Genomic DNA, 27,732 nt, shown 5'->3' on the forward strand with positions numbered 1-27,732 from the left:
CCTGTGGCCGTTTTAAGTTGGGAGATTAAGTGTCCTTGAATCCTGAGGGTCCCTAGGGTCCAACTAGCCCACTAGGTACCTCCAGTAAGCGCCACAGAGCTGCGATGCAGAGAGGTGTAAAAAGTGGCACGGCCTGGACCACCTCTCTGCAACGCAGCTCAGTGGCGCTTACTGGAAGCACCTGGTGGGCTAGTTAGCCTCCCAGGGGCCCTCACGATTGAAGGGGAATTATTTCCCCAACTTAAAACGCGCCATAGGGCGCGTTTGCACACGTCACCTCAGGCCTCGTCCTCTCCCTTCCCCCCTGTGGCCGTTTTTTAAGTTGGGAGATTAAGTCCCCTTGAATCCTGAGGATCCCTAGGGGCAAAATAGCCCACTAGGTACGTCCAGTAAGCGCCATTGCAGAGAGGTGTAAAAAGGGGCACGGCCTGCACTACCTCTCTGCAACGCAGAGCAGTGGCGCTTACTGGAAGCACCTGGTGGGCTAGTTGGCCCCCAGGGTTCCTCAGGACTGAAAGGGAATTATTTCCCCAACTTAAAACGCGCCACAGGGCGTGTTTGCACACGTCACCTCAGGCCCCGTCCCCTCCCTTCACCACAGTGTAAACGCATCCTGTGGCCGTTCTGAGTTGAGAGATTAAGTCCCCTTGAATCCTAAGGGTCCCTAGGGTCAAACTAGCACACTAGGTACCTCCAGTAAGCGCCACAGAGCTGTGTTGCATAGAGGTGTAAAAAGGGGCGTGGCCTCAGAACACCTGTCTGCAACGCAGCTCCCTGGCGCATACTGGAGATACCTGTTGGGCTAGTTGGCCCTCAGGGACCCTCAGTATTAAAGGGGAATTAATTCTCCAACTTACAACTGGCCAGGGGGCGCGTTTGCAGAGCGCTGCAAGGAGGGGGCGTGACCTCCAGCGCGATGCCGGTCTTTCATTTATTTTATTTTTTTAAGAAGGAGGGCTGTGTGGCCCCCTTCTTTTTCTAATTTACTGGCTCTGGGGACCCCATCTCCCAGGGCCTGCACCCTAATTTTTTTTGTTGAAAAAAATTAATTTGGCCCTCCCAAGACCTTAATTGGCCCCGGGGACCCCAACCCCCGGGTAATGGCCTTTTTTTAATTTTAATTCTTTAGGAGGGGGCTGCGTTGCCCCCCTCCTCAGGCCACTTATGGCCCCGGGGATCCCATTCCCCGGGGCCGGCCTTTGTTTTTTATTATTTAAAAAAAAAATATTTATAGAAACACCTAGGACATGCTGGACAAACCGTATGTACCCATCACCGTGACGATTTGCGTGATATTCATTAAAAGGCCACTATGCATAGAATAAATCCACATGGAATGTATTTACACCGCTAGTGAATCTCTGACGTGTCTGACGCCCTACCGTGCCTAATCCCGGCGCCCCTGCAGGTGGGTACTCTCCAAGTAGACACCCTTGTCGTTTATTTATACAAACACGGGTAGTTATTGACGGGCACATTTAATATACACGCACACCAAGCCATTCAAAGGGGATTCGACAAAAATTCGACCAAACTATGCAAGAAACCCCTCCTCACGGTTAATAAAACACACATCCACCGCCGGATGTGTAATACTTTTTATTTTACTCTCTGGAAAGGAGACGAACCTCACTTGAGAGTCACAGCATGCTCCTGGCTGAGCCCAATGCTGTGTTACACCCACCAGTGCCCGCCGATTGCCTCACACCTCTGTGTTGTATTCCACCAGCTAGTACGTATGCTATGACACTCTCTAGCCCATGTGCACTGTAACACCACCCTTTGAATATGTCATGCCACACTTGCCTTTGCACGGGTTATATTGCCCCATCTAACGTGCCTTCCTCGATGCCTATGTTATATCGCACAGCGCTATGCCATACATATTACAATCTGGGATCCATATCTTTGTCACAGTGCATATGCAACGTTACACTCCCCAGCACATATTTTATATTACAACTTTAGAGAGTAGTTAGGTTACACAACACTGCCCTGTGCATATTACACTCCAAGGCGCATATAGCATAGCACGAATCTGTCATTGCGCACAATGTATTGCATATTATATTTCACGCCCCGGTTCATCTTTTATCACACTTTTTGGTGCATAGTTTATACCATATACTATATCTAGTTTTCATTATCAATCCTGCTCTCAGGACTATGTTCTATATAACACTGCGTCCACCTACCCTTTTCACGGGCATTACATTTTGTGATGGGGGTGGAGGGTCAGGGGGTGTTTCTGCCAAGTGAGCCAGTCACAAACGTCCTCTTCTTCCTGAATAAAAGTGAGATTATGCTGCATAGTTGTTCATATTTTAAGTAGTTCGCACAGACACACATTTTAAAAACAATAAAGTTCCTAATACCCACCTTCGCTGAACAGTTAGCTTGCTGCCCCACCCACCTCCTCCCTATCCTCTGTTGTCTGAATCCATGGACTAGCCTCCTCCCTCCTGCCATGCATGGTCTGATGTGCTGTCACTGCCCTCAATTTAGTATGATGTACCAGTCCACTCCTCCTGCCCTCCATTGCCCAATTCTATGGCCCATCATTGACCTCCTGCTTAGCCTCTGTGCATAGCTTGCTGCCCCTGTTCTCCTTCCCCCTGCCCTCCGATGTCTTTGTGCATGCCCCTGCTCCATCCTTTTTGCCCACCATGTTCCATGGACCTGCCACTCCTATCTACTCTGAGTGTTCTGTTGAGCTGCCACTCCCCTCCCACCTGCCTAGCATTGTCAGATGCCTGTAACCTGTCCCTGCCACCTCCACCCTGCCTGTCCACATGACATGCCCATATCCCCTTCCTCCTGTCCTCCTTGGTCCATTTTACTGCCACACCCTTCTGCCCTCCCTGGTCTGTTGTGCTGCAACTGCTCCTCCTGCCTGCCCCGCGCGGTCTGTTGTGAGGCCCCTTCCCCTGAACTCTCTTGTCTGTGCCCAGGTCCTGACCCTCCCTTCTATCCTCCATGGTCCTTTGTGCATGCCCCTGCACCCTCCTTCTTGCCCATCATAGCCATTGTGCTGCCACTAACCCTCCCTCTTGCCATGCATGGTCTTCTGTGTTGCCATGGCCCCTCCCACCTTCCCTGTGTGGTCAGCTAGCTGCCCCTGACCCCCTCCCACCTTCCTTCCATGGACTGTGTGTATGCCATCATAGTCTCATTGTTGCTCTCCATGGTGTGTCTTGTTTCTAGTGCCCATCCTGCCCGACCTCCATGGTCATCTTGCTGCTCCTGCCCTGCCCCCTTGCCCCCAGCCCTCTGTTTCCATGTGCAGACCCCTTTTCCCTCCCTCCTGGCTTGTCTGTTCCATTGTAATGCCCCTGATCCGTCCCTCCTGCCCTTTATGGTCAGTTATGCTGCAGCTTTCTCTCCTGTCTGCCCATTATGGTCAGCTAGCTACCATTGCCTCTTTCCCCTCTGTTCTCTGTTGTCCATGTGCATGGTCCTGTCCCCTCCCTATTGCTTTCTATGGATTGTTGTGCTGCACTCCTGTCCCGCATGCGCTGTGTGGTGTATTGTGCTGCTTCAAACCCTGAAGCCTGCCCTGTAGGGTCAGTTTGGTGCACCTCTCCATGTCCCTCCTGTCCTCTGTTATCCGAGTTCATGTCACTACCCCAATTCCTCCTGCCTACCATGATCCAATGTACCATACTTGCGAACATTTTGAACTTGGTAAAAGGGAGATTTTGAAAAAAAACTGGGGTATTGATTTTCCCCTTTGAGTTACATTGAAAAAGAGGATATTGTAGACAGGAGACAGATAAAATAAAGCCCATTTGAGCTTAAAAACATTGGACATTTCCTGGCTGAAACGGGTCTGTTGGCATGTATGGTTGTACTACCACTGCCTCTTCCTTCTGCCCACAATGGTCTATTATATTGCCACAGCCTCTCTTGCCAGTCCTGTATTGTTGGTTTGTTGCCCCTGCCCCCCTTTCCACTGCCCTCCATAGTCTGTTGTGCTGCCACTGCCCTTCCTGCCTGCCCAGTGTGGTCAAATTGTTGCCTCTGCACTCTCCTACCTGCCTTCAATTTTCAAAGTCCGTGCCCCTGGCCTCTGCCTCTCAACAGTATCCCAATGAACAACTAGATTGCTAACATTCTATATTTATTACAAAAGTGTGGAACGCCTGACGTCATTTTGATGTAATCAAAACTGTAATACCTAGAGTATTTCCTTTAGAAATTACATATATGAGAGGGTCTTTTTTGCATCAAAATTATGGTTAGTGCTCTAAAAAACTAAAATGAGGACATATTTTCTGAGTTTTCAAATAGCGACAAAGAACTTTTAAATTATTTGTAATCTTTATGTTTTTTTATCCAGTTGACCACTTGATTAAGTGTGGCACCTAGGGGAGAGGATGTGGTGTTACTTCCAGAGCTGCAGACTTTGCAACTGGGGAACCAGGCTTGAGTTTCTGCCTCAGCTCAACATTCTGTGATTCTGGTTAAATCACTTAATCTCCCCATGTCTACAACTAAAATGAATTTGATCTTGTGTGATGTAACCAATGCTCATGTAAAGCACTCCAATACCTGACAAGTCTGCACTATATAAAACTGCAAATACACAAAAAATAAGTGTTTTGCACACTTCTGTCATTGGGCTACATGTGGGCTACATCTGGGTGATATTTGGGCTATATTTGAACCCCCTCATTTTGTTCCCTTTTAAATTAAATGCTTTAAGAGTTACCACTTTATTCCAACCAAGATGGCTTCAGGTGTGCCATACGTTTGTCATAAGTAGGACTGTTAGCGCTCTAGTTGTTCTTTAGAACACTCTGGGAAGCTGCAGTAGAACACAAAGGAATCAACTGACAGTCTCTGCCCTTGTTGGATGTACATGTTTTACTGAGAATGTCAGACTTCATTCTCACACGAAAATTAATGTGAATTTACAGAAAATATGCTCTCAGTTTAGCTTATAGATGACCTTCCAAACCTCTGTGGGAAAAGCATGAGAAAATAGTTTTCTCTCAAACATGATTCATAATATCACAGCAGAAGGCTTTTTCACATGGTAAAATCACCTTAGAACACACCACAATTCCTAAAATGAGTATGGTACCATCAACAAATGATTTATAATGTAACTAAAGTCTTAAAACCTTCTATTAACTGCAATGCTTTTTAATGAGGTGCTATCATGTATATTGTTCCCAAGATGGCTGCCAACACTTGGATGAAGTGCTGACAGCCAATCGGATCTCACGATGAGATGTGTGGTTAGGCTCCGCCCAGATCTATATGTGATTTTACTTTTGATTTTCTCAGGAACTACTAAACGGATTTACACCATTTAAGCAAAAGGCACGAGTCTGAACTGAGGACTACCTCTTTGCCAAATTTGGTGTAATTCCGTTCAGCACTTCGGGATGTAGCTGCGTCAACAGGTCCTATGGGAAAACGCGTTTTGGGACCCCCCTTTCTTCTCGGCACCCGGTAGACGAATCACCGTGAAATTTTCAGGATAGGAGCGGACGGGAGCTGGCCAAAAGTTTGGAAAATTTCACGAAGATTTATCAATCGACGCCAATGTTATTCCAAATAGAATGTTGCGGATTTCCTATGGAAAATAGGTCCTAACTATAACTACCTACTGGCGACTGCCAGTAGGATATATATATATATATATATATATATATATATATATATATATATATATATATATATATTCACTGAAAAAACCATAGGTTTCACACATGTTATAGTTAGCGGAAATTTTACTGATAAAAAACCAGTGAAATTCCCCTGTTATAGTTAGTGCAGGCAACTATAACTCACGCGACCGCAATCCTCTGCTGATGCTAATACTGTATTTAGACACTTATATGCCCATGTCTTCTTCCATACATTTTTAGCTATACATTTATTACAAATATTTTTTTTTCATAAAGACACATATGTCATCAGCAGAAGATTGCGGTCGCGTGAGTTATAGTTGCCTGCACTAACTATAACGGGGGAATTTCACTGGTTTTTTATCAGTAAAATTTCCGCTAACTATAACATGTGTGAAACCTATGGTTTTTTCAGTGAATTTGCAAGGTTTTTTAAATGCTAATTCCTAACTATAACGTGTGTGAAACCTATGGTTTTTTCAGTGAATTTGTACGGTTTTTTAAATGCTAAGTTACTTTACGCCATTCGAGGCGTGCGCGCCCACTTAACGCAGTTCGTTCCGTGCACGGTTTTTATCAACTTTAATAAGCCCTGTACATTTGGTGGCCTTCGGCCACCAAAAGCACAGGGGGTGGGGTCAATGTGGATAGTGTTTTTTTTATTTCAATTTTATAATTTCATGTTGCCAAAATTTAGGTTTTTTTACCTATTAATAAGCCCTGTACATTTGGTGGCCTTCGGCCACCAAAAGCACAGGGGGTGGGGTAAGTGTGGATAGTGTTTTTTTTATTTTTATTTTTTTACCGTACGCTTACGGTAAGCGTACGGTAAGCGTACCCCGCGAAATTGCCGAAAAAAAAATAAAACCGTTTTTGCTCTTGGGGGATGTTTGTGGACTCCCTCAACATGACTATGTGGGAGGGAGTTGTCAAAACAGCCCCGTAACATGTTTTTGGCCATCATGTTTGATAAACAACACTCAGTGCGAGAGACAAAATGGCGGCCGCCGCTTCCTGGTTTCGGCCGATTCGAATGTTTACTAAGATCTAAGAGCCAATCAGAATCGCGCTCGCGCACGCCACCGTACGCTTACCGTAAGCGTACGGTAAGCGTACCGTAAGCGGGCTCAGATATATATATTGATTTAAAGGCTATTTTCTCAGAATCTACTGAACAGATTTACACCAAACCTACAAAAGGCACTTCCTTGACCTAGGGACTACCTCTCTGCCAAATTTTGAGTAATTCTGTTCAGCCGTTCGGGCTGTAGCTCGTTCTAAAGGTCCTATGGAAAAATGCATGGGAAAAACGCGTTTTGGGACCCCCCTTTTATCTCAGCCCCCGCTTGACGGATCCCCCCCGAGACTTTCAGGGTAGGAGCGGAGCGTAGCGCCCCACCTATTTTGAGAAATTCGCGAGGATTCGTCGACCGGCGCCAAAGTTATTCAAAATAGAATGTTGAGGTTTTCCTATGGAAACGTGGTCCTAACTATAACTACCAGTTATAGTTAGGACCACGTTTCCATAGGAAAACCTCAACATTCTATTTTGAATAACTTTGGCGCCGGTCGACGAATCCTCGCGAATTTCTCAAAATAGGTGGGGCGCTACGCTCCGCTCCTACCCTGAAAGTCTCGGGGGGGATCCGTCAAGCGGGGGCTGAGATAAAAGGGGGGTCCCAAAACGCGTTTTTCCCATGCATTTTTCCATAGGACCTTTAGAACGAGCTACAGCCCGAACGGCTGAACAGAATTACTCAAAATTTGGCAGAGAGGTAGTCCCTAGGTCAAGGAAGTGCCTTTTGTAGGTTTGGTGTAAATCTGTTCAGTAGATTCTGAGAAAATAGCCTTTAAATCAATATATATATCTGAGCCCGCTTACGGTACGCTTACCGTACGCTTACGGTAAGCATACGGTGGCGTGCGCGAGGGCGATTCTGATTGGCTCTTAGATCTTAGTAAACATTCGAATCGGCCGAAACCAGGAAGCGGCGGCCGCCATTTTGTGTATTTCACTCTGAAAAAAAAGAGTGAAAACAAGGAAAGGGGGCAATGAGGAGAGTTACAGACCCCCTTACATTTGTGAGGGGGTCAAAGAAGGACTGTAAAGTACAAAGAAAACATTTATTGATTTTAAAAAAAATCACGGGGTACGCGTACGGTAAGCTTACGGTAAGCGTACGGTAGAAAAAAAAAAAAAAAAAAAAATGAAAATCAGATTTAAGTGTTTAGATATTAGGGGGCTCTAAAAAGAGCCGTTGTGTTTATGAAATGATTTTTTAGTGGTACCTACAAGTAAGTACCGATGCAGAGTCTAAGGTTCAAGAGGAAGACTCTGTTCCCTTCATCATTGAAGTGCACACCATCTCCTCTATAAATGTCTTGCATGTCATAACGCAAGTTGTTGTGGTAAATGGCACCCATACCATAGTCACGGAGCGTGCACGGCACTAACTGCGTAAAGTGGGCCCGCGGTGCGCGAAGCGCACCGCGTGCTCACTGTGCGCGCACGGTGCGCGAAGCGCACCGTGCGCGCACGGAACGAACTGCGTTAAGTGGGCGCGCACGCCACGAATGGCGTAAAGTAACTTAGCATTTAAAAAACCGTACAAATTCACTGAAAAAACCATAGGTTTCACACACGTTATAGTTAGGAATTAGCATTTAAAAAACCTTGCAAATTCACTGAAAAAACCATAGGTTTCACACATGTTATAGTTAGCGGAAATTTTACTGATAAAAAACCAATGAAATTCCCCCGTTATAGTTAGTGCAGGCAACTATAACTCACGCGACCGCAATCTTCTGCTGATGACATATGTGTCTTTATGAAAAAAAAATATTTGTAATATATGTATAGCTAAAAATGTATGGAAGAAGACATGGGCAAATAAGTGTCTAAATACAGTATTAGCATCAGCAGAGGATTGCGGTCGCGTGAGTTATAGTTGCCTGCACTAACTATAACGGGGGAATTTCATTGGTTTTTTATCAGTAAAATTTCCGCTAACTATAACATGTGTGAAACCTATGGTTTTTTCAGTGAATATATATATATATCTCACTCTAAGAACTCAGTCTCATTTTGAGCTTTTTATTAAAAAAAACAATGGAGATACTGTTGTAGGGAGATTCTTTGTTTGCGGTGTCATTGGGTTAGTGCGGTTTCTTTTTTTGTTTCATGGGTAAGTGTATCCGAGCACTTTTTATTATGTTTTGTGGGTGATTGCATCCCAGTACATTTTATTCTGTTTGGCTGGGTGAGTGTACCCCAGTACACTTTCTGTTGTTTTGGTGGGTGAGTGCATCCAAGTACATTTTGGGTTTTTTCTGTTTTTGTGGGTGAGTGTATCCCAGTACATCTTTCTGCTGTTTTGGTGGGTGAGTGTATCCTAGTTACAGTCTGCGTTTCTTTTGTGGTGAGGGTGTGCTGTGTACTTCTGTATCACAGTGCTTGTTGAATGGTGTGTATGCTTGAGACAACACAGTTTGAGGTTAACTACTTCCTATTTGCTACGTACGTACATTTCTATGTTCCGTAATTTGGTCCTGTCAGGTTTACAGCGCTGGTTCGCTGTTTGCCCACGGCTCATCCTTTGCCAAATTTTTTGTGTGTGTTCCCAGTGTATTACTGCAATTTCTTGCCATTGTATTATTGTGTGTAGGCAATTTTCATGCCTTTGTATCACTGCAATTTCATGCCATTGTATTAGTGCATTTTCTTGCCATTTAATTATTGCGTTTAGGATAGTATTTCTCACTACCTTTTACCCGGTTTCACTTTCTTTCAATTGTTGTATTTCCTTCTTTGACCTTCTTCATTCCTTTCTTCAGTACATTTCTTTTGTTGATGTAAAGAAATAGGATATGTTATAGGGTGATTTCTCCCCTTCTTTCTTTGCACCAATATGCTCCCTTCTGTTCAGTTTGGATGACTGTAGAATGTATAATGATGTCACAGAATGTTTGAGTGCTGGGTATTGGTGAGAGTGTCAGTTGAAGATTGCAGGATGAGCAGCAGGGAGGCTGCTCCTGGTGGGGCTACATTACCATCTCACTTCCATCTTAATTACTCTCTTACTTCATTTGTACCTGGAACATAATAAAGGAACTACTTGGAACTTATTACCTGTCTTCAGGTGGATCTTCCTACTTCAACGAATATCATGAGGTTCAAGGGCTCAAAACATTTCTAACAAGGGCTACATTTTAGGCTTCTCTCACAAAGATAACTCAACCTACCATCCAGCTTGAAAATGTGACGGACACCTGGCCATGAATGCAAATGTTCCAGCACCTTGTCAAAGTCGAGTATATAGATTCCATCTGCACGAGTTGGCCATGAGTTTGTGATCACTGCTGAGAGCAGATTGGCAAACTTACTCAGATTGTATCCGCTCAGCTTGCCCAGAATATCGTTTCCCCCCTAAAAACACAAATATAAAATGGGAGGTAAAACAATTAACTACAAATGTCCTTTCCATCTTCCACATAAATAATATGTAGGAACTAAGCAATTAGTATTTGAATAAACAACAGATTAAAAGTGACTATACATCCACAATTTCCACCTTTTAAAAGGCAGATGCTACATAATAAACAATTAATGTATGACTAATAACAGTTTTTACAGTTTCTAAAACATGCATATCTTGCCATCCACTAGTTTAATTAGAAAACTGTGTTTTAGCTTTAGATGTTTAATTTATTTATCTGTAGAATTACTCTTGTACATAATTGACTATTATTCCACAACACCCTACACTTTGAAGGTATCGTTGGAACATGTTTTTGTGCTTATGTTTAAACAAGTGGTGATGCCTGAAAGTGCTTCTACTTGAAAGGAGGCTGACTTGAGTTGGTTTCTAACATTGGTATACAAGGAAATGCACTGCAAAGGGTTCAATCCTACCTGGAGTCTGGATGCCAGGCCGTTCATATGCCTAGTTATTGCTCTGCGTATAGGATATTATGAAGAGCAGTCCCACAGGGCTCTTCATTCAGTCCAACACTTTTTATTGTCCATTTATAGCCTTTGGCTTAACTTTTCCACTCCTATAGGTTCAATTGTATGAATTATGATGATACTTAGGTCCCAATACAATATGATAGATCGGATCAACTTGCGATCAGTCAGTTTCAGAAATGTACGTCTACAGTAGGAACTTAGCTGGCAGATAACTCACTCATACCCGCTGCTGACAAATTGAGGTAATGTTTTTTTTTTTTTTTTTAACGCACAGAATGCCTGACATTCTCTTATAGATGGCAAACAGACCTTGTCTGACCAGGTCAATCATCTTTTTCTCCGTTTGCTTTTCTCTGATGCATGTCTAGCACAAAATGTTGTCTCTTTTGCCTACGCAGAATCGTTCTTTAGTGGTCAATGTCCTAATTCTTAGCCGTCTGGACTATTCTAATTCTTTACTTTTAGGCTACATTTGGGGACAGTTAAAACGTGTTCAGTGTATTTAGAATGCAGCTGGCAGATTGGCTCATCAGAGGGCTAGGTGATTTCATTTCAAAACTGGAGGCTACCGCTATGTATGAATCTTTTAATTGCCACTCTAGCAGCACCTTTAAAGAACTTTACAAACCATAAACTTTAATCTAGAAGTAGAACACCACAGTGTATTAATAAGCCATTTATAGAACAATCTTCTGATTTTAAATGCTGCTCCTGAAAATATAAGTACCAAGTATGAGCAGTTACAGTCTGAAGTGTCTTTTATAGTTACTTAATTTAAATGTGTAGGTGTGTTTAGCTTCTAGTTTATAGAAGCGACATTTACGTTAAGAAAAAATTAACAGGAAAGTATCATTTTTAAAGGAGAAACGTAATTGTAACAATTGTATTGGTTTGTATCGGTTTTGTGTTGATTAGGCATTAAAATATCTAGTTGGTGCATAATGCTTATATTATGGATGAGACCTTGTTAAATATCTTTTTAACTTAATTAAATTAGTTACCAGCAGTTGTGTAGACCGTGGCATCGGCACAAGGCCGTTGAAGGCTGGCATGCGGGTCGTGCAACGCTTTCCATAAGCACATGCTTGTATCAGTACTTCTCAAGTGCCTACTCAGCCTTCACTAGACCCTGCATTATTTAAAAGGAGGCGCCGCCTTAATGAGCTCACGCTTTGTTGAAGGGTGGCGCCGCAAAATCTTGAGCTGACACGTCAGAGAAGTGTGAGCACTGTGGCAAGAAGCTGCGCACACCTATTGCGCGTTAGGTGTGAGTTCCCTATGTGGGGACAAAAGGAATAAAGCCTCTTGCAAAATCTCTAATGATAAAGAGGCCATTTTGAATTGGACAAAATTATGTTAATTATCGCACTGAAAACCACCGTTATTAACGAAAATCAAGCAGAAAGGTGTTTTAAGGTCAGAGGAGAGTGTATTTGAATTTTATAAAGGTTTTGAGTGTTCTATAGGAGTAGAATTGTATGTACATTATTTGATATAGATTAGTATTAGAGTATTATTGTTTAGAGTTTTTTCTAGTTAAGTTATAGATATGGATTAAGAACAGGGAAGCAGTTTAAAAATTACTGGGACTAATATGTGAGGAAGTTATCAGAAAATTAATACAACATGAGATGAATGCGCAGGTTAAGGAGAATATTGATAATATTAAAAAAAATAAGAAAAGAAAGGACGTTGAGTCAGACAAGGGTGAAATAAGAGGTGATAAAGGAGGGAAGAAGTGAAGAAGGAGTTAACGTTTGTAAGACATAACAATGTCAGAAAAATGAAAGGATGGATCAAACTATCAAAATGAAGGTTGTTCAAAGCAGCACCCAAAGGAAAGGTGGTTAAAGCAGCACACAAAAGGATGAATTTTTTTAATGGAGTTTGGACAAGGTCTGGGGCAGCTCCTCCACTATGGCAGAGGAGTGTCGCCCCACTGCTTTCTCGCAGTGCGAGAAGCAGAAACATAAAATAGTAGTAACTACTATTTTATGTTTTTGCTTTTGGCACTGCGAGAAAGCGGAAGGGTTTGGTTGCGGGCGGACAGCGCTGCTCTGCGAGCAGGGGAGTATGGTGTACCCACTCCTGAGGGAGCAATGACTGTTTTGTCGGCCCTCTGGGGCCGCCCAAACCAGTCATGTGCACTTTGCCCTTTCTCCATGTAGGCTGCAATGTAGTTCAAGACAACGAGTTGAACCTAATTGTATGGAAAGTGTCAGGATATCTGAATGTTTCAAGGGACTTTTGAGCAGGGCTGGTGAATTGCTTGAGGAGTCATGGGGACTAGAAATAAGAAGACGACATGAGGGAATTTGGAGAATTTGGGCTTGTTGGTGCCTGGAGAGGAGTTTGGATCCAGTGGAGTCTCCTTTTGTAGAGGTGTGCAATTTTGTGGTAGAGCATTTAAAAAAAAAATTGGATTCTGAACTATGGGGCACATGCATTAAGCATGTTACTGGCCGCAAGCGGGCCGATTCGATTACCTAAATTGAGAATGCATTTAGGGAAACGCAATTTGTGATTCCTTATTTGAGATGCATGTAGCATTTCCTAAATGCAAGTGTGCATTTAGGAAACACTAATTACCATCAACTTCAAGTTGATAGTAATTTGTGCATGCATTGGAAAATGCAAAAAAATGCTTTTTTTCAATGAGCTATGTAGCCCACACATGCCCTTGTGGCATGTGTGTGCTACACATTTGCACACTTTAACCTTTTTCTGGGGGGCCTCAGGGGGCCTTTGATTTGCTTTCGCAAAATGAGATTACTTATTTGGTTATTGCAATTTGCGAAATCATTCCCATGGGCCTGTAGGCCCATAGGAATGTATGGGAATGCATTCCCTAATAGCGATTCGCAATTTGCGAATTGCTATTAGGGAATGTTAAGGATTGGCAAGATTAATTGCGAATCCTTCAAGCATAGGCATTTGCGATTAACAAATAGCAAATCCTTAAAATTCGCTATTTGGTAATCGTAAATGATTACTTTGATGCATGTGCCCCTATGAATTGTAACAGGTCTGCTATTTCAACTGGACATGTTCAAGTGGATGGAAAATCAGTAAGAAGAAACATTATGATACGTAGAATCCTAAAGAGTATGTGGTTGTGAAGACCACCTCAAGCAAGGTATTGTGAAAAAGGAATTTGTCTGTATTGGAATCCTGGCCAGTGAATACGTATTTGTACTTGAAGAAACTTAAAAAAATTAGCAATGTTGTTATATTATCTACAAGGTCACCATCCACTGCACTTCATTCTCAGTTGACTCAACCCAGATAATGGAACCACCAGGTCCGCGCGCCAGCTACTGAAACGCCAACCTTGAACTTATCGCCACAATCCTCATCGGGTTGGAGCACATCATCTTCCTACGGGATCTTAACTTCGAGCTCAATGACCCCAGTGACACCAAACACAACCGACCTCTTGGAAAGCAGGAGCAACATCAGCTTCAAGCAACTTCTCACTAACCCTACTCACATCGCAGGACACACTAGACCCAATTTTCACGTCCAGTGACAGAGTCGAGTACAACCACGTCTCACAACTCACTTGGACCTACCACTACAGAATCATCACCATCTCAGGTCCTTCCAACACTAACACCATGCCCTCTAGCTCCATGCACAGAAACTGGAAAAAGATATCAGAAGACCAATGGAACAAGGCTCTCAACTCCCACCCCCCAAACACAACATCCAACCCAGAACAGGTTGCAAAGAACTTCTCTCAGTGGATCACAGAATACACCAACACAAATCGCTCCCGCCAAGCCAGCCAAATCCAAAGGACCTGCAAGAACAGCCACCTGGTTCACCGCACAGCTGAAATTCACCAAATGCAACTGCTGCAACTAGAAAGAAAGTGGCACACCAGCATAAGGAGAGGAGACAATGCAACCTTCAAGAAAGCAGTCAACCAGTACCACTGCCTCCTGAAAGAAACAAAGAACACACTAGCAGACCGCATAGCTGCCAGCACAAACCGCAGCAAGGAGCTCTTTGCCATAGTGAAGGAGTTGTCCAACACCACAGCCGCCAAGAACGACATTACCTGCTCTCAAGAACGGTGTGACACTCTGGTACACTACCTTCACTACAAGATTTCAGTGGTCTACAAAAACTTCAAACCCCAACTTCCCGCCGTTGACAAAATCAGCCAGCTCACATCCACAAATTCCGAACACACTTCAGCCATGTGTGTTCCGACTACGCAAGCACGACCACACTTGCCTTAACCACTCATATGCCTGGTTAAGGGAGTGCACGGTCTAGCTGCTGGCTGTTGCTCGGCGGAAACAGGAAGGCACCAGGAAGAGAGCCAGAGAACACAGTGAGGTAATTGGGATTGGGGCAAGGGCTGGGTTTGTATGGGTTGGGAGGTCAGGGTAGTTTTCACGGTGGCGGGTCGGGGTAGTTTTCAGGGCTTGGGGGGGTTGGGTAGTTTTCAGGGCTGATGGGGGTCGGGTAGGTTTTAGGGCTGGTGGGGGGGGGGGTCGGGTCGTTTTTTAAAGTAGGGGCTAGGGTGTTAGGCCTAAAGGCGGTGTAAGGGGTTGGGGTAGTTTTAGGGACAGCGTGGGGGTGGAGGGGTCAGGGTAGTGTATGTAAAGGGGCAGGGTTTTAGGCCTCAGGGGAGGGGAATGGGCAGTCAAAGATATTTAGTGCTTATCAGAGAGCAGGGTCGTTTTTAGGGCTCAGTAGAGGGTTGGGTAGATTCTTTAAATTAGGGGTTAGGATATTTGGCCAGTGGAAGGGGTAGCTTTAGGGACAGCACCGAAGTGGGAGAGGGTCAGGGAGGGAGTGTTTTGGGCCTCAGGGCAGGTAGGGAGTTTGTAGCATAGAGCAGAGAGAGGGGGGTCGAATAGTGGCGAACTTAGCCAAGCATACCCCTTTACTATGAAATTGTGTGGTAAAGGCATGCGTGGTAAAGGAATGCGTGGTTAAGACGCATTCATGGTTCGGGCTGCTTGGTAGAGGCATGCGTGGTTAAGCCATATGTGCCTCTATCATACAACCCATTTTAGAACCAACACAACATGTCAGATACATGGTTAGTGGCACTGACACCCTGTCCCTAGATCACTTTAGTAATCTTTGCTTTGATAGAGGGTGGAGGGGTTCAAGGAACATTGGCAGGAAATTGGAGTGGGTGGAAGAAACTGTGATGGACTATTGGGAGGGTACTCCAGGCAGGGACTGCTGAAATGTCAGCTTCTCTTTGCCCCTTAGCACAGGTTTTTCCCAGACACTTCTTCATTCTCTGCCAATGATTTTCAGGTTACCAATGTCACCAGCTTCAGGCGGTTTTCCCTACCAAGGGTTAAGTCTAGTTGACACTCAGCTTTCAGTTGGTTCTCCAGAAAGCTAAGGCTGAGGAAGAGGAGAAGGCCATGAAGTTTGGGAGAATAGGAGATTAGATCACCAGGAACAAGAGGAAAGGAGGAGGGAAATAGGAAAAATGAGCCCACGAGGAGAAAAAGAGACAGTGTCAGGTGCAGGAAAGTGAAAGGCAGAACAAGGATTAGGAGAGCGATTGGAGAATTTTAGAGAAAGAGAAGCTCAGGAACGCAGCTTTATTTAGGAAAAAAGATTCCACCTCCAACTCTTCAGGCATTCCTGCCAAAGTTTTAAAAGAGCTTGTGCTTGAGCTGTGTGGAGGGACACGATATTATTGAATGGTTTGTGAGTTTTGAGTTTGCTTGCAAGTCTCAGGCTTGGAATTATGGGTCCAAAGTAACAACGCACATGAGTCTGTTACCAATGAAAAGTAAGGCAGTCACTGGGATTTATCTATAACCAGCTGAAAGAGGGGTCTGATCAGAAGGTTTTGAATGAAAGCAGTTCGGGATCAGCAAAGGTTTAATGGATAGATGAAAGCAGGTGGATTACTATTTGAAACTGGGATTTATTGGAGTGTTGTGTGACCAGAATGAGTGGCTGAGAGGGATGAAGGTCAAGAATTTTTATTCCCTAAAGAGTTAATGAAAACAGAAAGACTCGATAGAAGGAATGCTCTATCCCAAACCGGAAATACCTGTCAGATCTGGAAACTTGTAGTGCCGGCTGAAAAGTTAGCTAACACGCCTAACAAAGGACTGGAGCAGCACGACTATGCCAAAAGGGGAGGGAAACTCTCAACAGGCTGATTCCAAACCAGAGAGTATGGGACACTGCACTTCCCAAGGTTTCAAAGAGGGGGACAGGAACAAAAGGGGAACTGGGTTCTAAGTCAGGAACACCACAAGAAGAGAGGACATGAAGGTTCTTCCAAGCCAAGGGTCAGGACTTCAGTTTAGTGTGACAAATATAGGCATTACAAGATATTATCAGGTGATAGAACCAGTATCAGCTTCACCAATAATAGCTAGTGTGATGACTGTGAGGAAGGGTCCTTAGGGGGCTTGTTGCACTTAGCCTAGGTGCGATGGCCTTTTGCAAGAGTGACTCATATGCCTTGTCTCAGAAGGAGACTGGGACCATTTGCAGAAACTAAGGCAGGGGCAGACTACGACAAGGCCAATGCAGTAGCATCCACTCCCCCTGCTCTAATTGGAGAGTAGAGTGAGATACCTGAAGCAGCTACGTGCTGGGGTCTGGGTCACTGCCAGTGCTACAGTGACTGTTAGCTACTGGAGGACTTACCAGGGTGGAATTCGGAAAGACACAAGTTTAGTGCCCTGCACTGGTGGGATTTTGAGAGAGAAACCCGGAAGAGGTTAGCAAAGGAATGGTGGAAAGTGTGTTGAGTGTGAGGATGGTCTGCTAAATAGTGAGATGGTGAATTCTGGGCCAGATGCTAGCAAGAGGTGAATGCATCCACTAGTGCACAGGAACATCCAGTTTGAACAGGCTAAAACAAATGCCCTTGCAGGACACTTGGCCATTAGAAAGACCAAGAACAGGTTGGATCCTCTGTACTACTGGCCAGGGATGCACAGAGACAGTCCTGAAGAACCTTTCATACGTGCCACAAGAGTGATAAGATAGAAGGTAAAACCAAAGCACTGTTAGTGTCTTTACTGGTTGTATGTGTTCCATTTGCGGGAGTGGAGATAGATATAGTTTGTTCATTTAACCAACCCTCAGCATCAAGCAGCAAGTACATTTTGGTTGTGGGGAATCATGCCACCAGGTTTCTAGATGAAGCACCTCTGCGGAGAATGTCCATGACGGTGGTAACTAGGGATCTTTTCTAGGAATGGATTTCCTAAGAATGTTTTCCCACCTGGGAACCAATTTCAACTCCTCTTACATGAAAGCGATGCGGGAGCAAGCTGAAGTTACATACCACTAAGACAAGTGCATATCCGATCCCCAGAACTCATGAGTAACCGTAGTAACACATTTATTGTATTAATCAAAAGATTACAATAAAACAGTATATCACAATCAGCATGACTATCAAAAGTGATGGTTAAAAAGTACTGGACACATGCAAGTTAAAATCTATGATAAAAAATAACTTGGCTCAGGAGACTTTGTAAACTTCATCCCAAAAAGTCATTAGCCTTACAATTGCACTATTATCTTTGATTCTAAAACAGTATTCACCGGCCTATATAGTTGATCTTGTTTTTACCTTATTAAAAATCAGTCGTAGGCGAATTTTTCTTAAATTTAAAAGTTTGGGACAAATGCATAAAATGTACAAAAGGGTTTCATCAGCAAGTCCGCGCAGTCTACAAGCAGTTTTTCCTGTAAGCGCTGGATTCCATTTCCCCTCAAATTAATAAATAGGACTGTAGAACAGTCTGAATCTTATGAGTGCCACTTTAACGTAGCCCTGCCGATTTGACCCTAGATATTTTTGGTTCTGTGAGGTGAGGGTTTCAGAAACAAAGTTCTTTCCAATGGTCATAATTTTGGTTTTTGACAGGTTGGTAATTAGTCAGTTCTCCAAATCAAATTCATTTAGATGATTTAGTAAATATTGTAGCCCTTTTGGGGTTTGCACCAATATCACTAATTTGTAAAGGGCATAATTTGCTGGCAGTACCAGATATTGCTTAAAACCCCCAGTAATGATAACGAATAGCTGGCCATACTTCTCCATTAGTAAATCTACTTCTTCTAATGGTTTGTGATAGTGATGTTTGTTTTTTAGAAAATGAGGGGGAAAATAGATGTTTATGATCAGAAATCTTGAAGTAGTATAGCGCTTTAGTAGGACCGCTAATATATAGTCAGACTACGATTTTATTTTGATACTTTTTATGTCAAGTTTGTTACTGATCATTATGGCCAGCCCTCCACTCACACTCCCACAGTCGTTCTTTTTTGCCCTGACTGATGAATATGAGGACAAGTTGGGAACTTGAGCAGCTCTGATCTGACCAGTAACTACTAGAATATTGCTTTAGCACCTAGTACTAAGGAGAACACTGCATTTTCTATGTCAAAAGGTCTATTTCATTTTACGGTGATTCTCTTTTACAGTACTTGGTAAACCATGTTCGTTAAGGGATAGTTCTACAGGACCCTGGATGACATTGCGGTGGGAGGAACACCTGGAGCATCCTAAACAGGTATTGGTCTGGGGAAAGGAGGCAAAATAGATCATCAAGGCAAACAAGTGCCAGGTTGGGAAATCCCTTGTAGTCTATCATGAGCATCAGGTGGTTAACAGTAAGATTCGCATATTGGATGCTGTGAGGAGGCCCCGGACATAACATGTCGATTACCCGAACCATCCCAACAAACCAGTCGACATGACTTACCCGGGGTGAAGAGCCTCGCGGCATCCCGAAGCATGTCAACAATGTTCAAAATGCTGACCCCCTCCCCCTTGCTCTCTGCCGGGCCGGGTCGTGACGCACCCGTAACAGAGGCGGAAGTAGGAGTGACTAACCCCGGATATGGTTCTCCATGGCAGGTGAAAAGGACCACAGAGACAGATAACAAGCGCATACGTGCCAGAGTGGAGGAGGAGCAGAGCGGAGAGAATGAGAACAAGGAGGAGCGGAGCGGAGAGAATGAGAAGGAGCGGAGCGAAGAGGAGGAAGAAGAGAGGAGCGGAGAGGGCGTGGAGAAGCGGAGTATCAAGGACGAAACCCGAGACGAGACATGGTGCGAGGATTGGTGGTCCCCACAGGAGGAGGCGGGAGAGCGGCCGCAACTCGGGAGAGTTGCAGCGGAGCCTGTGAGTGGCTGAGACTAGGGGAAAACGGGCACAGGGCGGCGGGTGGTTTGTAGGTGCATAATGGGGTGGAGGGCGGTTTGGGGAGCACTGCGACGGTTGTTTTTGTATGTGCATTCTTCCTTCCTCACTGCGCAAATCTCCTGAGAGATTACGCCCTTGTGTCTAAAAGGGAGGCCCTGGCGTTTCTTGATCTGCTTAGATAGTCACCGTGCACAGTAACGCCCAAACGATCCCTACACAACCCCTCTTCCCTCACGAACCCCCTTGCACTGACCAGAGGATATATTCCCTAAACACTACCTATCACCGACCGGGTGTGGTGGCGGGCCACAGCTGCCTGCGGGCAAGATAGGTCAGAGTCACTGATGGTTCTTTGTTTCTCTTCTCTCGTATGAGCCTCACTGGGAGAACCACTCATCCCATCGAAGAAGCAACATTCTCCGAATGCAACCCGGACCCACAGGAGGACACCCGAAGATCCTACCAAGACTCCGCAAAGACAATACCTAAAGACCTTTTTCCCACCTTGTTAATAAAGAAACACCGACTGGCTCATTACATACAGCCTCCGCATCGGTTTGTCCGGCCTGCAGTCCCACAAGTGGTGTCAGAAGTGGGATCAGCCGGAGATATGGAGGCTGCAATCGCCCGAATGGCTGAAAGCCAAGAGAGCCTGGGGAAAGCCATGGAGAAATTCCTCGCTGTTGTGTAAGAAGACCGGGGGAAGCTGCAACAGGCACTCACAGAGCAGGGCCAGACCCATGACGCCGCAATGGGAAAAATCGCAGACGTCCTAGTACAACAACGAGGCCCAAGTACTCTTCCTTCAGTGATCCTACAAAGATACGTAAGCGGAGAAGACCCGGAGTACTTCAACAATTTTGAACGGATGGCTCTGGTCGTGGCATGGTGGGGTCAGTACCTGGGACCACTACTGTCCGGAGAGAGTAACCCCATACGCGGAAATAAAGCAATGTATTATGGAACGCTTAGGGGTTGACGATGAGACCTACGGGATGAGGCTTAGGCAAATCAGGGAACGACCCCAAGAAACCCCTAGGGCCTTATACTTCCATGTACGGGATATGGCTGACCGATGGCTGAAGCCCGCCACCGCCACAAAGGAGGACATCATGGCTAAAGTCTACTTAGGACAGTACCTAACTTCCCTCCATCCACCCATTCAGAAATGGGTAAGACAACATACGCATCTCACCCTGGATACTGCAGTAAAAATCGCTAGCGCTTACAGTAGAGCCCAAGAAGTGCAAAAGGGACGCGAAGATCCCACCTGGAGAACAGACGTGAGCAGGGCTCATCGCCCTTCCCAATTTCCACTGGCCCGAAAACCTGATTCCGTGACAGTCATCCCCGGCCCCCCTGTTTTCCGAACCCCTGGTCCCCCCTTATTGAGAACCCCTACCCTTGGACCACAGTGTTATAATTGCGGAGGGCTAGGTCACATAGCCCGTTTCTGCCCAGAGAAGGAGGAACCGATGGAGATAGGTATGGCAAGGAACTATTGTTGCCTCTCTCAGACCAAACAACCAACCCCTTATTGTTGTGAAGTGACTGTAAACAGACAACCGATGACAGCCCTTGCCAATACGGGCTGTCGACAAAGCGTGTTACGGCCCCAGGATTTGGGAGCTCGGATCAGAGCAGTTGATGGTACTGTGAATATACAATGCATTCATGGAGCTACAAAGGTATATCCCACTACCCATGTACGAGTACAAACCACCACGGATCCTGGCTCTGAGTTAAAAGTGGGCCTTATCCATCGACTGCCGGAACAGATCATTCTTGGAAAGGATTATCCCCAACTACCTGAATTACTTCAAGATGCAACGGCCCCAGACAGTGAATGGTGGGACATAGCTCCCTTTGCTCAGGATGAGAACCCAGACTGGCCCCCCTCAAAACCCAGGAAAACAAGAAATCAAAAACGAAAGGACAAAGGAAAAATCATGCATGCTTTCCCGGCTGTGCCAATGGAGAACCCGGGGGAAAACGACCAACATTTCCACACAGCCCAGAGGGAGGATCCAGTTTTACAAAAGCCCTGAACCAAGAAGACCCATTACACGTATGTCCATATTTCTTTATCAAGAACGGACTGCTTTAACGGAAGGCAGAGCACAACAGCAACCCTCAGTTATTGGTCCCTACCCCTTTTCAGGATAAAGTCCTCTATCTAGCACACAGTCATCTCTTGGGTGTGAATTTTGGAGAGGATAAAACGGAGCAATTGATAACCAAGCAGTTCTATTGGTCTGGCATTTATAAAAGAGTGACGGTGTACTGTTGTGAATGACCCATTTGCCAAAAAAATAGTAGGTATAGGCCCCCCCCCCCCCCCCCCGAGCTCCCTTACATCCACTACCCATCATTGAGGAACCGTTCAGTAGGATAGGGATGGACATCATAGGTCCCCTGTCACCCTCTCGTAGCGGATGTCGTTATGTGCTGGTTCTTGTGGATTATGCTACCCGTTTCCCAGAGGCAATCGCTTTACAACCCCCTACTGCCTCTAACATAGCCAAAGCTATGATTCCAGTATTCTCTCGGGTGGGGTTTCCGAAAGACATCCTAACAGATCAGGGGACCCTGTTCGTGTCAAAACTGATGAAGCAGGTGTGCACCCAGTTAGGGATCAAACAGATACGGACGGCGGCCTATCACCCCCAAACTGACGGTCTTGTCGAGCGCTACAATGCTACACTTAAAACCACCCTCAAAAAACTCCTTGCGCTCGAATCCAAACGGTGGGAGGACATGTTACCCCTAGCATTATACACAATCAGATGCCAAATCCAGAAGACCACGGGTTACTCCCCTTTTGAGCTGTTATATGGCCACCAACCCCGTTCCTTGTTAGACATGGTTCGCAAGACATGGGAAACAGAACCTAACAACGCCACCTCACTGATTGAATACGCCACCAATTAAAAAACCCATTTGGGACAGATACGAGTCATTGTCAGAAACAATATGGAAAACGCACAGGGGGCACAAAAAGTCCAATATGACAAGAAAACTAAAGAAAGGTCCTTCTCAGTAGGAGATGCGGTGTTACTAATGAGGACATCCTCCGATCACAAACTATTGGGTCAGTGGCAGGGTCCCTACTTGGTACTCGAAAAGGTAACATCCGTCACCTATAGAATCGTGTTGGACCAAAAGAGAGGTACCTCCCAGGTCTACCACGTTAATCTGTTAAAGCAATGGGAGGGACCCCTTCCCGTCTTGGTTGGCACCGTAAGGGACCAAGACCCATTTTGTACTGCTAGTGTATTGATAGTGAATTACCATCCCAAAACACCGCTGATCTGATTGATACATTGTTACCATTGCAGGACGTGTTTTCCCTCACTCCCGGGAAAACCACATTGGTAGAACACTCCATCAAAACAAGTACCGGTAAAAAAGTGCGTCTGCGGCCATACCGAATACCAGAGGCCCATAGGCATACCATCCGAAACGAAGTCCAACAGATGTTACAGATGGGTTTCATAGAACCCTCTGTAAGCGAGTGGAATTCGCCCATCGTTCTTGTACCGAAGCCAGATGGCTCAGTATGCTTTCGCATTGATTTACGGGAGGTCAATAAAGTGTCAGAATTTGACACGTATCCCCTTGCCCGGGTAGACGAAATGATAGAAAGGATAGGGAAGGCCAAATATATCAGCACCCTCGATTTATGCAAAGGGCACTGGCAGATACCCCTGAGAGCCCAAGACTGAGAGAAAACGGCGTTTTCTACTCCGGACGGTCTATTTCAGTTTGTGATGTTGTCGTTCGGGTTGCATGGAGTCCCAGCTAAGTTTTAACGGGCCATGAATCTTATCCTACGTCCCCATGAGAGCTTACATAGATGACATTATCATCTACAGTGAGACCTGGGACCAGCGTCTGACCCATCTGTATAGCGTAATCCAGACTCTGGGTAGTCACGGCCTTAAAATCAATCCGGCCAAAAGCCATTTGGCCGCCCAGACTGAAATATCTAGGCTACCTATTGAGAGAGGGAGTAATACGACCACAGGATAAGAAACTGACTGCCATATCACATGTAATATGCTACTTACCAGTATGCATCTGTTCTTGGCATGTAGAGCTGCAGAGTTGTACACTTAGCATAGATCGCCATCTGGTGTTGGGCCCGGATGTTTGCAGTTTGTTTTTGTTCTTTGGACAGTCTTTGGAAGTCACGAGTTCGGTGACTCCTCCTTCGGTCCGTACTGCGCATGGGCTTCGGCTCCATCCTCAGATTGTTTTTCGCCAACAGGGAAATGATGGAGCGTAGTAATAACAGTGAGAAACCCATGTGTGTTGTATCTAAATAAGATGGACTGGAACGGATACAGGTAGCCGGCGAGGCGGGTGGGCGTGTACAACTCTGCAGCTCTACATGCCAAGAACAGATGCATACTGGTAAGTAGCATATTCCGTTTGAGGCATATGAGCTGCAGATTGTACACTTAGCATAGATTATACAGCAGTACCCAACCTTAGCGGCGACCACCGGTATCCGTTGCAGCGGTTTGAAAAAGTGTCTTTAGTACAGCCTGGCCCACACTAGCTTGTTGCTTGGAATGCACGTCTACACAGTAGTGTTTTGTGAAGGTGTGCGGTGTTGACCATGTGGCTGCTTTGCAGATGTCATCTAAGGGTATGTTCCCTAGAAAAGCCATAGAAGCCCCTAACTTTCTAGTAGAGTGGGCTTTAGGTGGAACAGATAATGTTCTTTTTGCCTTTTGATAGCAAATTTGTATGCACTTTACAATCCACCTAGCTATCCCTGATTTAGAGATGGGGTTGCCTTTATGTGGTGGAGAGAAGGAAACAAACAATTGTTTAGTTTTCCTGAAAGGTTGTGTTCTCTGTATGTAGTACAGTAAAGCCCTCTTAACATCAAGTGTATGTAGAGCCCTTTCCGCAACAGATTGAGGTTGCGAGAAAAAAAACGGTAATTCCACCGATTGATTGAGATGGAAGGGGGAAATGACCTTGGGCAGAAACTTTGGATATGTACGAAGTATCACTTTGCTGTGATGTATTTGTAAGAAGGGTTCCTGTATAGTGAACGCTTGTATTTCACTAACCCTTCTAAGGGAAGTAATAGCTACGAGGAAAGCTGTTTTCCAGGTGAGGAACTGTAGCTCACATTTATGCATTGGTTCGAAGGGCGGACCCATTAGCCTTGTAAGAACTACATTTAGATTCCATACAGGGGAAGGTGGTGCCCTGGGAGGAATTACTCGTTTAAGGCCTTCCATAAAGGCTTTAATAGCGGGCACTCTGAACAGTGATAAATGCTGTCTGTTTTGTAGGTAAGCAGCAATCGCTGCTAGGTGTAGGCGTATGGAGGAATATGCCAGGTTACACCTTTGAAGATGGAGTAGATAGCATATGATGTGCTGTATGGATGCATCTAAAGGGTTGATTGTATTGTTACGACAGTAAACAACAAATCTCTTCCACTTTGCGGCATAGCATGCTCGAGTGGTAGGACGTCTGGCTTCCTTGAAGATGTTCATGCAATTAGGGGGAAGGTTAAGGTACCCAAATTCTAAGATTTCAGGAGCCAGATCGCAAGGTTGAGCTGAGCTGGGTCCGGGTGCCTGATTTCTCCATGGTTCTGAGTTAGGAGGTATGGGGACAGGTGCAGTTTTTGATGTGGTACCACCGATAGCTGTAATAGTGTGGTGTACCACGGCTGCCTGGCCCATGTTGGGGCTACCAGAATGAGTGTGAGGGAGTGCTGTTGTAGCTTCCTGACCACTAATGGAATTAGCGGGAGAGGTGGAAAGGCGTATGCAAATTTGCCTGACCAGTTCATCCATATCGCATTGCCCTTGGACAACGGGTGTGGGTATCTGGCGGCGAAGCTTGGGCATTTTTTGTTTGTGGGTGGCGAAGAGGTCTATCTGAGGATGCCCCCACTTGTGGAAGAATGGGCGAAGAACTTGTGGATGCAGTTCCCATTCGTGTAGTTGTTGCGTTTGTCTGCTGAGCAGATCTGCCATGGTGTTTTGTACGCCTGGAACGTGCTGTGCCAGGAGAAAGATGTTTTGAGGAATTGCCCATCTCCATATGCTCTGGGCTAAGCGGGAGAGCTGGGGAGAGTGTGTCCCCCCTGTTTTTGAATATAATACATTGCAGTCATATTGTCTGTGCGAATGAGGACTGCTTTGGCTGAAATCTGTTTTTGAAAGGGTTTTAGGGCTAGAAAGATCGCCAAGAGCTCCAGGTGGTTGATGTGGAGCGACTTTTGTTGTGGCTTCCATAGACCTTGCATTGTGAGGTGTAGTAGGTGCGCTCCCCAGCCGGAGAGCGATGCGTCCGCTGTTAGAATCACCTGAGGAACCGGGTCCAGGAACGGCCGCCCTTTGGAAAGGTTTGTGGTGTTCCACCACTGCAGAGAGTGATGGGTGCGGCCGTCCACCAACACCAGATCCGTCAGCTGTCCTTGGGCCTGGTTCCACTGTTGTGCTAGGCACTCTTGGAGTGGACGCATGTGAAGTCTTGCATGAGGCACTATGAAAATGCAAGACGCCATCATCCCTATTAGTTTCATGAACACTCTTGCTGGAAGAGAGTGCTGAAGAAGGAACGTTTGGCGCAAGGCTTGTATGCTTGCGATTCTGGCTGAGTTTGGATAGGCAATACCTTTGGAGGTGTCTATAGTGGCCCCGAGATATTGCTTTGTGTGAGATGGCAGGAGGTGGGACTTTTGGTAGTTCACCGTGAAGCCTAGCTGGTGGAGCAGTTGGATGGTGCTGTTTGTATATTGCACACATTGGTGGTAGGACGCGGCTTTTATCAGCCAGCAGTCTAAGTAAGGAAAGACGTGAATATGTTGACGTCTGAGGTGTGCTGCTACTACCGCTAGGCATTTGGTAAACACCCGTGGTGCGGTGGTGACCCTGAAGGGGAGAACTGTGAATTGGTAATGCTGACCGTCTACCACAAACCTTAGGTACTTCCTGTGAGAAGGGTGTATTGGGATGTGAAAGTATGCGTCTTTCAGATCCAAGGTAGTGAGAAAGTCTCCCTGAGAGAGGAGTGGGAGGACTTGTTGTAGGGTGACCATGTGGAAATGGTCTGAATGTATGTATGCATTTAGAGGCCGGAGGTCCAGAATGGGCCTCAGGGTCCCGTCTTTTTTCGGTATTAGAAAATACAGAGAGTAGAGCCCTAGATTTTGCTGATTGACGGGGACCTGCTCTATAGCGTGTTTTTGGAGGAGGAAGAGTACCTCCTGTTTGAGCAGTGAGGAATGTTCTTGAGACATTGGACGGTGTCTTGGTGGGATATTGGGTGGGGTAGATGTTAGCTCGAGACAGTACCCTGACCGAATAATTTGGGTCACCCATTTGTCCGATGTGATGGATTCCCAGGCGTGGATAAAGTGTTGCAGTCTGCCCCCGACCGGAGTGGGATGGTCTGGGGGGAGCGGAGGGAAGTCATTGTGCGGGCGGGGTGGCAGAACGGGTGGTGTTAGTTTTGCCCCTGCCCTTATTGTTGTTGCCTCTGTATCCACCCCTTTGGTAGCCCTTTGAAAAGGTATTTTGCGGAGGGGACTTGTAGGAGGTAGAGGCGCTGTCGGTGGAGTAGCCTCTGCCTGTGCTACGAAAGGATGAGCGCCGAAAGGAGCGTTTGGGGGTCTGTGATTGTAATGCCCCCATAGACTTTGCTGTGTCCGTGTCCTTTTTCATTTTTTCTAGTGCTTCGTCTACCTTTGGCCCGAAGAGATTTTGTTGGTCAAAGGGGTGATTTAGTATGGATGCCTGGACTTCTGGCTTGAACCCTGAGATCCTGAGCCAGGCATGGCGACGAAGCAGGACACTAGTATTTATGGCTCTAGAAGCAGTGTCTGCTGCATCGAGGTCACATTTAATGGAGGTGTTAGTAATTAGCTTTCCCTCCTGCATCAGGTCATGAGCTTTAGGTTTGTGTTTTTCCGGGAG

The 27,732-nt window shown here is 45.6% G+C and overlaps 1 protein-coding gene across 2 annotated transcripts in view; it reads right to left on the reverse strand.

Annotated features, from left to right (window-relative positions):
• The window catches only part of RNF213 (ring finger protein 213), a 2,329,248-nt gene that overhangs the window by 1,339,796 nt on the left and 961,720 nt on the right, over positions 1–27,732 (reverse strand). For both annotated transcript variants that reach the window (XM_085617427.1, XM_085617426.1), the window contains exon 16: positions 9,882–10,065. In XM_085617427.1, the coding sequence (XP_085473553.1) occupies positions 9,882–10,065 (184 nt within the window). The remainder of the gene's footprint in view (positions 1–9,881; positions 10,066–27,732) is intronic.

The sequence above is a fragment of the Triturus cristatus genome, chromosome 7 (assembly GCF_964204655.1).
Source record: "Triturus cristatus chromosome 7, aTriCri1.1, whole genome shotgun sequence".
Taxonomy (NCBI): Eukaryota; Metazoa; Chordata; class Amphibia; order Caudata; family Salamandridae; genus Triturus; species Triturus cristatus.